Source organism: Lemur catta, chromosome 19 (genome assembly GCF_020740605.2).
Source record: "Lemur catta isolate mLemCat1 chromosome 19, mLemCat1.pri, whole genome shotgun sequence".
NCBI lineage: Eukaryota > Metazoa > Chordata > Mammalia > Primates > Lemuridae > Lemur > Lemur catta.
Genome location: NC_059146.1, coordinates 17,683,537 through 17,700,282, shown reverse-complemented (window position 1 = coordinate 17,700,282; position 16,746 = coordinate 17,683,537). Strand labels below are relative to the sequence as shown.

Here is a 16,746-nt window from a genome sequence, read left to right as displayed (position 1 = left end):
TTTAATTCTGAGTGATCCTGGCTTGTAAAGTCACTTCCCCAAATAAGGAGAGCTCATTCATGTGGCCAAATACAGTGGTGAGAATAAAGTGGATGGATCCCAGAGATAGTATGGAGCAGGAGAAACTGCTCTTAGTGAATGATTTAAAGAGGACAGTTAGGGAGAGAGGGAGGTCAAAGATGACACTTGAGTTTAATTTTAATGGATGGTAGTGCCAGAATTTACTGGGATAGGGAGGATGAGAGGAGGAAAGGGTATGGGAAAATGTAAGGGTATGAATTTTAGGACTGCAAGACCTTAGCAATTGTTTAAATCATTCTTTTCAAGGGAATTGCAACTCAGAAATCAAGTGACTTCAATAAGAAACCTTTAGAAAAATAAACTTTTTCAATGTTACGTAGCTAGAGAGTGACACGTTTCTCCTAGAGTCACTTCCTTTTAACATTTCCGTCTTGAAAATGGACAGGGCGAAATGGGATCCTGCTAGAAATCATTCTCCATGTCTTGCCAGTACTGGGACACTAAAAAGCAAATAGGAAAAGCAAATAGAAACTTGCCAGTACTGGAACACTGAAAAGCAAATAGAAAAAGCAAATAGAAAATGTGCTTCCAAGATTTAGCACAACCTGAGATGATATAAGAAAAGGACTTTCTTTTTTTTAAACTAATAAATCAAGCAGGTACAGAGTTTGAACAACAACCAAGTCATCATTTTGCCTTTAGTAAGATGCCACACCACCACCTTCACCGGTTGGATATGGGATGAAAGCTAGATGTCAAAATTTTATAGCTTGTCCCAAGGTGGCAGGACACAAAGCAGTGTTTTTGTTGTTAATTTATATTGACTTTAGCATTGCAAAAAAACCACCCTTAGATTTTGGCCAAGCTTTCCACAAAGTTACACAAACTTTTTACTTTACCTTGGCTGGGTGAGCTTGTTAGTCATAGGCCTGCACGGAGGTTGCAGTTCTGTTTTGAGGAAACCCAAGTGCAAAGCCAGAGCACAGAGACAGTGGAGGGTGCCAGAAAAGAGTTAGGAGACTTCCTCAATTTTAATCTTCTGTGGAATTTTAGCTTTTGCTGGAAAAAAATTACCTTCCTCATTCTTCTCATTGTGACAAAAGAGACTTAGAGGAGACTTCAAGCTCCCTTCCAGTCATTAGGGTTTAGAGCTGCCCAGAGTTCCCAGGAATCTCAGGCCTTTCTAGAAAGTGGAACTACCCTTCTTGCCTTTCCCACTGCTATGCCACAACTGGAGGAGAACCTTACCAAGCTGGGCTCCCCAAGAAATCAGCAGGTTCACATTCTAGAGTCTCTCTAAGAAGTACTTAGAAAAAAAAATTGTCTTTCATTAATCCCATAAGGGTGGTTGGATAATAAAAAGCGGACATAAAAAATAAAGAGGTTTTAAAAAATTTTGCTTTTAACAAGCAGGGAAAAAATAATAACTGCAAAGACGTGAATTGAGGTTAGATTAATTGTGGCAAAGTGAATCCTATTAACTGGAATTTGTACCTTCATAGCAATTGAGGTTTTCAGAGTCTCATTGACTTCAGTGAAAAGTGTTTCTGAAGGATTCTTTAGTTAAAAAAAAAAAAAGATATTCTAGGTATTTCCAAAATGAAATTCTTTGAAGTTGTTCCTAGGTAGGGACTCTGTAAGTTGCAATTAATGATAAAACATACTATAATTTCCAAAGCTAGGCAAATGGCAAGCAAAATAAAAAATGTTCTGTCTTTGTGAACACCGTGATTGCTTTATCAGGTGTGTCAACCATTGTCTACTGATAGAGAGTGACCACTGGACATGAAATATCTCCTTCATTGAAATCAAAGTCAGTGTGCCTTTCTGTGCTTACTATTATTTTTACTTTTTAGGAGGTGGGAGGTAGAAAAGGCAGAATATGCAAATAAAGCAAATGGAAAGGAGCAAAGCTGAGGCCTATCATTCAGGCAATGAAGCTGCGTGAACCAACTTGCCATGTGTTACAAAGTACTTTAGAACTGTTAATGTTATTAGTGAATAATGGGTTTTGGCAGGACTGAACTCTTGGCAATTGTTTTACATCTAATTTGACATGATGCATAAAAGCAAATTGAGCACACATTTCTTCAGCTCGGCACCTGGCATCTAATAATGAACTGGTATATATCTTTTTGCTCAGAACAATTAAATCTGTCTGCTGCAGGTTTCAGCTGATACTGGGCTTGTAGCCACATTTCTTCCTTTTCTCCTTTTCGTCTCTTTTGGAGGTTACATGATGAGCCACAGGCTAGTTTTAGGCTCCATCCTCCTGGGTCATTTCTGCGGTTTATTGCATTATCATGTTTGGTGAGTTTGAGTTTCCACATTACATCATTCACCACTGGATGCCAGTAGAGGACTGTGGCTTGAACTCAAAGGGTGGAATGTGAACCTTTCTAGAAGCCCAGGGGAATAACATTAGAAATTGAAGACTAATTCTGATATCCTGGAATTTATAAATCCCAGTAATGACCCCAAGTTATTTAATACATGTAGCTAATTTGAAAATGTTTTAATCCTTAATTCCCTACGGGGTAGATGTTATTTTCAGCTGAAACTTTAGAATGAGACTCAGAGAAATTAATTACATTTCAGTGAATCAAAGCAGAACCAAATTTTGATCCAAGGTCTTCTGACTTCTACTTCTTTTCATTCTCCTTAGCTTCGTTGCAGACCTAACTTGAGAAATTAGGGTTTACCCCTGGGAATTGATTGCTTAGTGGCTTTTGGCAGTGAGGAAGTAGGGAGAAATGTAAAAGAAAAAATATAAGGGAAAAAAAGCTTCTCAGTGTTAGTTGCATGTAAGTCATTTTGGAATCTTGTTGAAATGCAGGTTCTGATTCATACTCTGAATTTCTAGCATGCTCTCAAATGTTGCTGGTTGAGGGGGGCCACACTTTGAGAGGCAAGACTGGGTTTAGGCATTGACAGAAAGGTGTCACGCTATCTACTTGTCTGCAATCCCTGGGAGACACTCTTGGGGTCTGCCTGAATGGAAAAGGAAGCAGGGACTTTGTGCCTGGCATTAATGTCACCTTTGTCCCCTCCCCAGTCTTCAATCTGAACATGGTGTTTCTTGGATTAGCCACCAGAGGGTGCTAAAGAACCTCCTTGGAAGAGCTGCAGAGCCCTGCCAGGTTACCAGCCTGTTCCCTGAGGGCCCGTCGGGCTGGCCTCCGGGTTGGTGGGGAGGGCAGTTCAGAAATGGATGAGGAACGGAAGGGCCTCGAGAGCAGCAGCAGATGTGTCAGAGCCATAGTTGGGGCCCCTGCTGGGAACAGGCCAAGGAGACATCCTTTGGGACCCTCATCCTTCTCCATCGCCCACCTTGGAGGGCAAAGAATGTGAGTGCACTTAAGGATGTTGTCTGCCTATTAAATAGGGGCTAGATCAGGGTTTTTTTCTAGCCCCACTAAATTCAAGGGCTATAACGACATATTTATGTATTTGATCTTCAGATTTCAAACGGAGAGGCTGTTACCCAGATTTTTAAAAAATGCTTACAAATAAAATTAGTTGCCTACCATAAGGTGAGTAATTTTTTTCAATAGTGAAATACATGATAAAAACATACATTTGTAGGCTTCAATAACTTTTATTAAAAATTATAATGATTTGTATTTGGGGTAGTCATCTATTGGACATGTGAAATAAGGCATGAGATCATGGTATTTGGAGTCTGCCTGCTGGGATTCAAACACCAGAACTGACATTCATCAGAATAGATCTGAACCAAACAAATGGCCTGAGTTAATCCCAGTCCAACTCACCTGAGTCAGCCAAACTTTAGCTGACTGGAAGACACATGGACAAGAAACAAACACTTTTGTTGTGTTTCTCTGAGTCACATAGCCTTGTTGTGGAAAGAGCTGGCTAATATTGCTACAGTGATCACTGTTGGCCTTATTGACAGTTGTTTTGGGCGGTGATGAGGTGGAAACCTGATTGGGAGGATACTGTGGAGCGAGGGAGACATTGGAAGAGAAGGTGAGAATAGCCAGAGAGGGACCAGGGAAGGGCTTCTTGTTTTTGTTTTTGCAGCAGAAAAAAAAACTGGAATATGTTTAAATGGTATGGGAAGGAACTAATTGGGAGGAAGTGGCTGATTATATAGAAGAACAAAGAATAATTGAGAGTGTGTGTCCTGAGATGGTGAGAAGAATGTGATTTAAAACCGAGGCGGATGAACTGGCCTTGATGGAATGAGCAGTGTATCAACTATCATGTAGCAAAAGAGAATTGATAAGGATGGGAGGAGGTTTGGGTAGACTTAGATCTGGTGAGGGAAACTTCAGGGTATCCCTTGTCTTCCCTTTGAGTGATATTCCTCTTCTGTGAAGGAGAGAACAATCTAACCTGACTACAATTAGTCTAGAAGCCACATCTGACCACCCCCAAATGATATGGATGATAAATAAGGAACACATCTGTTTGTTATGCTCCTCCAGATGATGCTCTTCAAAGGCTACAGCTCATGGTTTGGTTTTGTGGAACTGCAGCACTTGAATGTGGACAACTACAAAACATTGCTGAGAGAAATTAGAGAAGTCTCGTATAAATGGAGAGCTATATGATGTTCATGAACTGGAAAATTCAGTATGTTTAAGTCATCAATTTGCCCTAAATTGATGTATAGTTTCAGCACAATCCCAATCAAATCCTTTTTGAGGGGTAGAAACTGACAAGATGATTCTAAAATTTATATGGAAAAGCAAAGGACTTAGAATAGGCAAAACAATTTTGAAAAAGAGCAACGTTAGAAGAATCCTGCTACAGAATTTTAATACTTACGTTAAGCTACATTAATCAAGACTGTGTGGTATTGGCATGAGGATAGACATGTAGATCAATCAATAGACAGTCCAGAAATAGACTTGTATATATATGGTCAATTTCTTTTTTGACAACTTTGTCAACGTAACAGAATGGAAACAGGATTTTATGTAAGGTAGATTTCTAACATAGATACATAGATGTCAGAGGAGCTCATGAGAAACTGCTGAACATCATTAGCCATTAGAAAAATACAAATTAAGGCCATAAGAGATTAAACACCTACTAAAATGTCTAAAATGTAAAAGTCCAAAAATACGAAGTGCTGGCAAAGATGTGAAGCGACTGGAACTCTCATATATTGCTGGTGGAAATGCAAAATGGCACATTCACTTTGGAAAACAGCAGCTCCTTATAGTTAAATATATATCTACCACAGGATCTAGTAATTTCATTTCTAGGTACTTACCTGAGAAGAACAAAAACATATGTTCCTACAAGACTTGTATGCAAATTTTGACAGCAGTTTTATTCATAATAGCCAAAATCTGGAAACAACTCAAATGTCCGTCAACTAATGAATGAATAAACAAGTTGTGGTATATCCATACAATGGAATAATTGTCAACAACAGCAAGAAATAAACTAATGAGGTTCAACAACATGACGAACCTCAAAATCATCATGCAAAGTGAAAGTAGCTAGACAAAAGACTGTACCATTTATATGACATGCTGGAAAAGGCAAAACTGTAGGAACAAAATAGGGGCTGGGGTTTTTCCAACTGACTCACTGAGCTGAACACTTAAAGAAGGTGAATTTTACTGTCTATAAACTATCATTTAATTTATCTGATATAAGAAAAAACAAGCTCCCAAGATGATGCTAATGTACTATGAGGGTTGAACAATGCCTTCAAAATTCAGCATCGTCATCATCACCTGGAGGGTTTGTGAGACATTTTTTTTTCCTCAGGTGTTTACTGACACCAACCAATTCTCCAGTTCTTCAATTCTCTGACACCAACTGGATGTCCAACAACTCAGTTCAATTCTGACACTATCTATAGTTAGCACACACCTCACAGGTTGGTCTAGTCCCCCAAGGCTGCCCACACTTCAGATGGCAGCTGCAAATGGAGTGCCCAAGCTACCCATCCTTCTGCCCAGCCAACTACAAATTTAAGGGTTCCCATAGAAGCTCTCTCAGGTTTGATAATTTGTTTGAATGATTCATAGAACTCAGGAAAGCACTTTATTTACTATTATCAGGCTATTATTGGTAAGGGAAAAAACCCCAAAACTCTGTAAAATAATTTAAAGAGGTTTATTCTAAGCCAAACATGTGTGCTGCCACGGCCCAGGGAGCCACGCCCAAGAAGTCTTGAGCAAATGGTCCCAAGGCAGTTAGGTTACAGTTTGGTTTTATACATTTTAGAGAGAGAGGAATTGCAGGTAAAAATCATAAATCAATACATGGAAGGTGTACATTGGTTCAGCCTAAAAAGGTGGGACATCTGTGGGGGGCTTACAGGTTATAAGTGCATTCAAAGATTCTTTAATTTGTAATTGGTTAAAGAAATGAAACTTTGTTTAGAGGTTGGAATGTTTTACTTTAAGATAAGGAAGTCTGCTAATCAGAGACAAGCCACAATATATCCACTCAAGTGATTTATTAAGCAAATTGATGGCCTGCAGGTGATTTAAACTTTGCTGGGTGTGGCCTCAGTTCCTGGTAATAATTTAGCATCTTATTGTCCGAGGTGTGTCTGACCTTCTTTTTCTTTATGGCCAGGAACACAGTTTTAAGGTTTTTCTGGGGTCCCCTTGGCCAAGAGGGGATCCGTTCAGTCGGGGTGGGGGAAATGGCTTGGGATTTTATTTTAATTCATGTTATAAAGGTTACAACTCATGAAAGCCAAATGTAGGTGAGGCAGAGGGCAAGGTACTGGGGCCAGGGGCACAGAACTGCCATGTCCTCTCAGCGCGCCACCCTCTCAGTACCTCGATGTCTTCACAAACCTGGAAGCTCTCTGAACTTAGTAGTTTTGGGGTTTTTATATTGGCTTTCATTGCATAAGCACGATTGATTAAATCATTGGCTATTGGTGATTAGTTCAATCTCCAGCCTCTATGCTCTCCCTAGAGGTGGTGGTGGTGGGGGGGAATCCCGATCTTCTGATCGTATGGCAGGTTCCTCTGCCTATGAGCCCCACCCTAGAGCTATCTTAGGGGCCGGCTAATAGTCATCCTATTACCATGAACTCAGGTATGGTTGAAAGGGGCTCATTTTAATAACGAGAGACACTCAGCAAATCCCAAGGGTGTTAGGAACTCTGGGCCAGGAACCTGGGACAAAAACCAAATATAGTTGTCCCTCAGTACCGAGGGGGGGCATGGGTTCCAGGGCACCTCTCCCCCTATACCAAAATCTGAGAATGCTTGAGACCCTTACATAAAATAGCAGAGATTTTTGCATATAACCTATGCACATCCTCCTGTATACTGTACTTTAAATCATCTCTAGATTACTTATAATACCTAATACAATGTAAATGTTATATAGATATTTGTTATACTGTGTTTTAAAGATTTGTATTATTTTAAGTGTTGTGTTGTTATTTGGGGTTTCTTCCCTAATATCTGTGACCCACGGTTGGTTGAATCCACCATTGTGGAACCTGCAGATATAAGGGCCGACCGTGTACTTTTTATTAAACCACAGTTTGTTGAACACAGATTGCTGAGCCCGGTCCCTGAGTCTCTGATTCAGCAGGTCTGGGGAGGGGCCTGAGGATGTATTTTAACAAGTTTCCACGTGATGCTGATGGTGCGCTGCAGAGCGACCACACCTGGCGCAACTCTCCTTGAGCATCACAAAATGGTCTGATTTCTCTTTCAAATGGCGCCCTTCGGCCTTCACCTGCTTCTCCTCTTCCTCAGTTCTACCAGCACGTTCATTCTGTTCTAAAGTCCCGCCACACTTTACCCCACAGCAGGACAGCCCTCGACTGTGCCCCAACCCCTCTGCAGAGTTCAGAGTAGCAAGATGGCGTGTCACAAGGCAGGGAAGACTTCCCGTGCCTGAGAGGACACGGAAACACAGAACAGAACTCACCAGCCGGGCGAGTCACCTCGAGGTGAGGCCGGGGCTGAGCCCCTTCGGCTGGAGGAGCAGGACCTTCTCCTCCTGGGCCTCTGCTGGCTGCATGGGCTTGAGCCGCACAACTGAGGCTCCACCGCTTTGGTGCGGGTTCCCCGCATTCTGATACTTGGAGATCCCGGTGCTGCCTGGCCTCATGGCTCCTTCATTCAGTTTCCCAGAATCAAACATCCTGTGTTGATCAGCGTTACCATGTGTTTGCCTTCAATTCTATTTTACTTTGAGTTTTAACTAATTTGTGCATGTATGTAGTCGTAACTTAACCTAAATTCTGCCTGTTTCACAATTCTTCCTTTCCAGACCCAAACCCATTCATATCTGCAAAAGCTCACCTTTCCTCAGAGACTCCATTAACAGGTTCAACAAGCTAACTTATGTCTAACTATGGGATGAACTCCCTGCTCCAAATCAGCCTGAACAGCCCCAAATCTACTTTGACTCTTAAGGCATGGGTGCTCATGTGGTAAGAAAAGCAAGTTTAGAAGCCCTCGTGGGCCCTGCTTTTGTTTCTCTTTCCACACTTGCCCACTGCCTTTCTTTATGCCACCCTGTCAGCTGCCCAGATCCCCCAGGAAAGGATGTCTCAAGCCAGGGAGGCCTGAACGTCCTGGAGCTGCCACCCTTCCCCTGGCTTTGCCTGACCTTGGAAGGGAGGGTGGGCAAAGGAGCTGAGGTAAGAAATACATTTAGGGAAGAGAAGACTTTAGGCCGTCTAGTGAAGCATTTCCTTAGGACTCCGATGGCCCTGGGTTTGAATTCTGGTTTGTCTCTGACTAGCTCCATGAGTTGGGGCAATTAAATGTCTATGTGCCTCAATTTCTACTGATGATATCCACGTGCTACAGAGTCAGCACAGGGTAGCAGTTAGAAGTGTGTATTCTGGTGCCATATTGCTTGGACTTGAACTTTGGCTTATCATTTAGTAGCTGTAAGGCCTTGAACAAGTTACTTAACCACTCTGTGTCCCAGCTTCTGGAGCTGTCAAATTAGGGTGATAATAGTAGCTGCCACATGTGAAACAGTATTTCTTATTTGAGGCTACTGAATATCTGTCTAAGTACATTCTCCAAGAAGACCAAAATCAAATTAAAAAGAATGAAGTGATCCCTGACCTCTCAACATTGCAGTCTGAAAAACACTGTAATGCAGGATGTTGATGACACTTTATAACCCCTTTGTGTGTGTGTATGTGTGTGTGTGTTTGTAATAAAAAAAATGTTGACTTGTAGACAACAGAAAATATAGTATTGATAGGTGCTTTTATTTTCTCCCAAGAAATGCACTTAATCAAAACAAATCAAAAAATAAAAAGAGGAAATTGAAAGAGGGAGCAGGTGCAGCGTAGAACCTGGGTGTGCTGGGAGTGGACCCCTGGAGCAGCGGGGTAAGGTGAGGGTCCGGATTGGTGGGGGCTCCGAGCAGTGGTGAAGCCAAGCTGACACACCAGGCTGGAAGAGGACCAGAGTCCAATGTCGTCTTCTTCTGTTTGTCAAACTCAATGCAAAACTTTGTCAAATGAAACATTGGAAACTTTAAGAATCAATATAATGAGACAGTGAAAATGGTTTTGAGTCAGAGTTTGAAGTCTGGAGGAAATATGATTGGTAGGTGATATTAGGGGAAAGAAGCCCTTGTAGCCATGCATTTCCCACTGTGTTAATATCAGAAATAACTTAACTCACTCGTTGCCAGATAATTTTAGATCATCTGTAGCAGGCAAGTGATAGGCAAAGAAAAATTAACCTGATGAAGCCCTACTTTTCATTGTGAAGAGCCAGAGAATGTTTACACTTGAGTAAATGCTGTGTTAAGAATAAATTGCTCATAATTAAGTAAAATGTTTGATGAAGTTGATTGAATGGCATTAGATTAATAGGAATCATTCGAGATTTTGATATGAGACCAAAACAAAAAAAGTCTGTGCAAAAGATGTGAGTAAAAAAAGTCTGTCAAGGCAAATGTATAAAAGAATCCATCCATCCATCATCCTTTAAATGCTTTTCCTGAGTATTCTATGAATTTAAGTCTGGGGATCTTTGAATGTTGTTAATTTGAGACAATAAATCATATAAAGAAACTCTTTAAAAGTAGAAGGACCCCATTCTCCTCAATAGTTAGTTTTAAAACAGGGACATTTACTATGTGGAGGCCTCTGTCTCTTGTCAGGCTGAAGTTCCATCAGTTTCTGAAGCAGCTTTTGGTCTCTCTTGGAAGCCTGCTTTTCTTACGGTGTAAAATGATCAAAATATTAATACATTCTATGGTTTTCTCAATTAAAGCCACATGTTCAGATCTGAGGTTTAAATTCTCGTTCCCTTATTTTCTAGGAAAGTTTAGCATTAAACAACAAGTGTATTAACAAAATAATGCCACATGATTTAGAACTAAATAACTATTCTCAAAGAAATTTTCCTCCCTAATGAATAAGAATGTGAATTCCAACTTTATAGGGTGTACCGTATGTGAAGAAGCTTGAGTTTGCCCCACCAGCATCTAGGGTGATTTTTACATATATTCTTGCACTCATTTGTATGGAGAAGTTCATTTTCTTGGAAAAGATTCAACCAAGTACAAAGTTAAAGTCCAGAGCAGGGAAAAGGGGAGAATGCAGGTATTCTTAGTGGGAATATTGGCATCAGGAAACCCTTCTCTTAATCACTGGAGTTGGTGGAGTTGAAAAAAATTTTTTTCTGTGAAACAAAAACAAAAAAGTCACGTTTAGAGAAATTCCCACAAGAAGCAGTGGCTTTCCCCTGGAGATAGCAAACAAGGAACATCATGCCTACTGGCTCCCCATTTAATTTACTGAGCTTCAGGAATGAGCCACCCCTACTCTGTGTGATAAGTAATAATAGTGAAAAGCAGGCATTTGTCTTAGGAATTCCTCATAAATTCAAAATGGTCCCCATTTTGACCACCCAGGAAAGGGAAACCCTTCAGTACAAATTGCAATCTGAAAGCCTTTGGTAGACCTCACTTACTTCTGTATTAGTTTCATTATTGTCTGTATCCATTTGCTTTCAGGATTCACGCATATAACAGACTTATTCTTCAGCCAGAGTCTGGGGAGAGGAGGATAAAAATAAAAATAGTGTTACATTTTAGTTCATCCTGTACTTTTGATAAAGAAAGGAGTTGGGCAGGAGAATATGCCTAGATGAAGTGCAATTGGAGCCAGGCAATTTTGTATTTGGAATAGGTGATTTGTAGCCTGGGGTCTGAGGAATAAGAAACCATTTGTGGAGAAGTGTGTGTGAGCTGGTGGCGCTGCATCCAAAGTTGTGAGAATGTCACATGTCAGAGGTTAGCGTTTTGTTGATAACATTTACATGAGTTGGAGAAGCACCAAATAGCCGATTCCAAGGTTGGCTCACTTCTAAAGTTATATCACAATGTCTTTAAAATGTGCTTGTCTATTCTGCTTGAGAGAACAAAATAGGCTATAGAAAACTCTCTTGAGAATGTTTTATCCGAAAAAAATGCAACGAAATTTAATGTTGGGGGTGGGGGGGCTGCAGATTGATCGCTCTGAGTGACATCTGCATTTTGTTGAACCACCAGTTAGCAAGGCCTTCCCTGCTCTACGAAATTAAGTCATAACAATAGCAACAATGATAACTAATAGCTAATATTTATCAAGTACTTACAACGTGCCAGGCACCATGCTCAGCAGGTACCATGGATTATCTCAATTGATCTCAGAAAAATCCTGCGCTAGAGGAACTACGATTTCCTCACCTTTTGATGAGGAACTTGAGGCTTTGAGAGTTGAAATAACTTGTCCAAGATTGCACACAAATACATGATAGAGCAGGATTCAGATGAAGTTTATCTGACTCCAGAACCCACACTTTTAGCCACTGCTTTCCTTGAGCATGATCTAAACGGTTACCAAGTGCCAGACAGGGTGTTAAGTGCTTTAACTGAAACAGAAACGTGAGGTCTCCCATATGATAGGAAACTGGGAGACTCTACTCTCTGCTGGTGTGACCTCAAACAAAACACAATTTCTTGATGTGCCATTTATCTTAGCTATAAAGTGGTAAACAGCAAGGATCCAGTCACCTAACTTTGAAAGTCCAGCTTTGTAGGTGAATCTTAGGTCAGAGGGCATGGAACAGGTTCTTGGGCAGACCCTTCAGTGGGTTTCTGAGCTCATGATGGAAAAACAGATATACAACCATCTGGACTCACAGTATTTTCACCCCTCACTGGTATGACTTTCTTATCATAATTTGCAGCTTTCATTTCTATATCTGGTTAAAATTCAGAAATGCGGACTTTGATGAGAAGATACGCAATCAAATTCTCACCACTTCAAAACGTTTGTAGTTAAAGCAGATAAAATTAGGATGTATTATTTCCCTTGGTTGGGAGGTGAGAGACTTGAGTCATAACAGAGGAGATCAAATCAAAAGAAAGGAGTCCCAGTGTTGTATATAGCCAGAGGAATTGCTCCCAAATAGGCCATGGCTAGACCTCACATTCTCTGAGTTTGGGGGTGATATTTGTGGTTTTGTTAGGACTTTTATTGATAAAGACATTAGTGAAGGTATAATGCCTTCTTAATAAAAAATGTCCATACATTTTTTACATCCCACATTTCTTGTTTACAAATTGAATACAACTGGTCCAAGGCCCAAAGCACTGGTATCAAAATGGGACAAACAAAAAGTAGCTCCTTACAAACATTTCAAAAGTCTAAAACAGTTCATGGGAATAGCTACCAATGAAAGCCAAGTCAGGGGTGCCCTGAGAAAGATGCTCTGCCTGACGCTTCCCAGTGTTGTGCAGAAAAGGCTTTACCATGGGACAACATGGGTGGTGACCTGGCTGGTGGGCCCCCTAATCTAATGGTGTACTTCAGGCAGTTAGTTAACCTCCCTCCCTCCGCCTCCGTTTCTGTGCCTGGAAAGGACAACAACAGACAGACCTTAATAAAGCTGTCGAAGGAATAAAATGAGCGAGTGCAGGCCTGCAAAGCATTTAACTCAAGCTGCTGCAAAGAACACACTTAAAGATTAACAATTGTCATTCTTAGTTTGAGAATTTTTAGCAACACTTAAGTCAATCTCTTTGAGATTTGTGAGTAAGAAAACTGTAGGGTAGAATTTGGTCTGGTCTTCATTGGAAGAAAGAAATCATATCGATTTTTTTCCTTGCAACTCACATGATTTCTGTCTTTGCGCAACCGTTCCCACGGGGAAAGACTTGCAGCTGATCAATAAAGCGTGGCTGGACAAAATCTGAGATCTCTTGCTTACATTTACACTTCAGGTTTGTGTAATAGGCCTCCAGAACCCCTGTAAACACAGAATCAGTGATGTTCATCCCTTCGGCATGTAACTCACAACTGGAACTTAATTATTAATCTTTCATACTGCATTTGAAGATTTAAAAATTTCCAGACAGTGCTTCCACTCATATGTCTTTAGTTGGCATATTTCTGTTTGTCTTGGCTTGAGATTTTCAAGGTTTTCTATCAAAACCTTAAAAATAAAATAAGCTTTTTTAAAACACAACACTTACTGAAATTTGTGATAGCATTATATTGGTACTCAGGTGATTGTCCATATAATAAAATTTGAGAACAGCCTTTGTAGGAACTTCAACTCAGTTATAATTAATGCAACATACGATCAACGGATCATCTTCACTCCCAACTCGTACAAACCAAAGGCATGACCTGATCACAGCATCCCGGGGACAATAACACGCTGTACCCAAATCCTCTCTCTTATCATACTGCCCCTGACCCTCCCGTTCTCTCTGAGAAAATGCCATGAAACATGATTTTTTTTTATTTCTGTTTAATATGTTGGCCCTCCGTCTCAGTTGCAAATCGTCACCAAACAAAAGCCAACAATAAAAATTCAAGACTATTTTTATTCAACAACAAAAGTTGTTAATCTGCATGGGTACCATTAGATTTTACTAGATTCCATTAAAATACGAGAGATGGGTATGAACTAAGTGGATTTTTAAAGAAACATGTATTGAATCCTCTTTATCTAGAGTGCCTACTACCATGCTTGACAAGTATTTTTTTTTAATTTATATTTTGAGCTGTCCAGATCATTTCTTTCTATTTTTTTTTTTTTTTTTTTTTAGTAGAGACGGGGTCTCGCTCTTGCTCAGGCTGGTCTTGAACTCCTGACCTCGAGCAATCCTCTCGCCTCGGCCTCCCAGAGTGCTAGGATTACAGGCTTGAGCCACTGTGCCTGGCCTTGACAAGTATTTATAAATAAAAAGACCCAACTCTCAAGGTGATTATAATTTTGTGGGGGTGGCAAGAAAACAAAAACTAAAATACTACAGCAGGTTGTATTACACCCAAGGTCTACACTACGTCCTGAGAACAGAAGACTTACTAATAGCTAACTTTGCCAGGAGCAGTGGGAAAGCTTCACGGAGGAGGAGAGAAATGAGGACCTTGAAGAGTGAAATCATGTGAAGCAAAATAAAAATTAAGAGGAAAAAAAACCTCTCTGCATTTTAAGAACAAAATTTGTCCTCTAAACCTGAGCAGAGCATTGCTTTCTGCACAATCTATTCCTGCAGCCATATCAAAATTAGCATTGCAACTAGATATTTATCTATTTACACAAAGACAGCTGCCCCGTTTAGACTTGCAAGTCTGCTTCTTTGCAGAATGTGTGCCTGAGTGCCCCTGGTGTACTTACGATGGTTGACATCAGGTCTAACCGTATGGAATTGCATTAAGAATGTTCCCTGCAAGAGACTGGTTGAGGTCAATTATCTCTAAATGCTATAAAGGGTTTAGTCAGAGGCGTTGCCTTGAGAGGCAGAACAAAGAAGAGATACATGTAAAAAATTAGTTACAGCAGCAGCAGAATCTGAAAAAGCCCAGAAATATATAAGCCAAATATATAAGTCACATGAACATTGGCCTTCCACTATCTCGTCCTCCAATGAATAAACATCTTAACCATATAAATACTTCCAGTTTCTAAGCACCTTACGTTTAGAAATCTAGAAGCAACTGAGAAGTTTATTTCCTCCACAAATAATTGAAAAAAATTTGAAATGGCTGAAGACCTTCTATTCAAAGGACAGTGAAAACGTAAGAGCAAGTTCTCACCATGGACTGGAGAGAGGCTGCTGACCAGCAGCAGGAGCAGCAGCGATGCTGAGATGACTCTCATTCTGCCTGGAGGTGGAGTTCAGACTTCAGCTCTGAGCCCAAGCTGTGGGTTTGCAGTACCAGAGAGTCCTATTTATTTACACCCATAGGGGCCCTCCCACTGCCTTCGTCTCTAGTAGGTCAGCTGCATCATCAGTTTTAAGAGCCCCCAAATATTGCTGAGCTTGCTTTTTCTTTAACTTCTCTTGCGAACTTTATGAATTTGTTTCAGAGCACTACAATAAAATATTTCTTGAAAATGTAGACTCTATGTGCCAGAGATACGGGAGAAATTTGAGGGTAGGGAGAGAGGGAAAAGGTATCAGTTTGTGGCTCAGAGGCACTCTCCTTAGGATCACTATGGGGGATTGTGGCTTTATTGCTCCTCTCAGTGAAGGGTCAGCCAAGTTTCTCAATGGCACTTAAATGTATACTCCATGGCATTAGGGACTCTGCCAAGCACATCACATACCCAGCACCTGCAAGAGAGTCTAGCGGTGCTCAATAAATATTTGCACACCTAATGAACGTCTCCTTAAATGCAGACCCCTGTGCTGGTTATGCTACTGATTTTCCTACCAATTGTCTCCACCTCTTATTTTACTCTCTGAAATATATGATTGTATATGTAATCTGACCATCATGAAATTCTTGCAAGGGGGCAGTCTGTGTCCCGTCCTTTCTCTGGCTGTTGGGACCAGTTAAACAGGCTTGAGAATCATGTGCCAGTGGAGGGGTCATTAGAACTTTGTCAGAGGTTGAACCCCATATTTCAGTCCATTTGATATAAGCACATGTGAAGTTTGGTTTTGATCTCACACACAGTACATGAGGACAATTAACCCGCAGCCTTAACTCACTTGCTATGAGCTTTCCGATTAAAACATAAAAGTATGTGGACAATGGCTAACCTAGCTTAAGGTACCACCGAACTGCCCCTGGAGTGGACAACCATGATGTAGCAAACCAGATACAGTGGTTTTTTTTTTTTTTAGAAACACTGAAAAATCAGAGATTTGGGCTTTCTGGTGTGACTTCCTAAACAATTTGGTTTCTTTTGCTTAGCAATTAGCACTGTGGATGTTTAGCATCCTAGGTGGGGTGGGGGTGGTAAAGCCACATGACCTTCATACGATAAATGGTTCTCCGTGGGCCTGAATGTAGGCAGCCCATTCCATTGTTTGGCCGTTCTAGTTGTTAGAAAGTTCTTCCTTCTGCATTGTGAAAGTTGCTTTCCTAGTAGCTCAGTCGTTTTGTCCTCATTCAACCCCATAGCACTACAGGAAACAATTCTAAATGCTCTTCCGTGTGATAACTCTCCAAATATTTGAAGGCAGGGTGTGTCCGTTGGGTTCTCGGCGAAGCAGATGCTGAGATGGACATTGGAGTGAGAAGAGTTTGCTCAGAATAACTCTTGTGATAAATGAAAGAGGGGAAGAGGCAGAATGGGACTCGGTGCGCCTCAGATTGCAATGCTGACCTGACACAGTCTATGACAAGAGAGCTCCAGAGAAAAGACCGTCTGTTAGAGGAGGCCCAGACGATGGCAGAAATGTCCAGAGCCTGCAATGCCACGTGCTCCGTCATTGGCTGGGCTCCTCAGAAACAGCGCTGGAGCCCGTCAGCCAACCCCACTCCGCTGT

General features: G+C 41.0%; 1 protein-coding gene across 1 annotated transcript; it reads right to left on the bottom strand.

The window, feature by feature from the left end:
- Nucleotides 1–10,234: 10,234 nt before the first annotated feature.
- On the bottom strand, nt 10,235–15,171 carry CXCL13 (C-X-C motif chemokine ligand 13). Its single transcript, XM_045532878.1, has 4 exons — nt 15,062–15,171; nt 13,130–13,262; nt 10,941–11,021; nt 10,235–10,649 (listed from the first exon to the last, which is right to left on the bottom strand). The coding sequence occupies exons 1-4, from the start codon at nt 15,123–15,125 to the stop codon at nt 10,595–10,597; spliced, it is 333 nt and encodes a 110-aa protein (XP_045388834.1). The 5' UTR covers nt 15,126–15,171; the 3' UTR covers nt 10,235–10,594.
- Nucleotides 15,172–16,746: the final 1,575 nt, after the last annotated feature.

Bases quoted from the DNA above. Each gene is read 5' to 3' on its own strand.
- CXCL13 (XM_045532878.1), bottom strand. From the start codon at position 15,125: ATGAGAGTCATCTCAGCATCGCTGCTGCTCCTGCTGCTGGTCAGCAGC. The intron at 11,022-13,129 runs GTGAGTTGCAAG...TCCTCTCCCCAG, and splicing joins TGCGCAAAGACAGAAATCAT to ACTCTGGCTGAAGAATAAGT. The intron at 10,650-10,940 runs GTAAGTGAGGTC...TTTGTTTCACAG, and splicing joins ATAATGAAACTAATACAGAA to AAAAAAATTTTTTTCAACTC.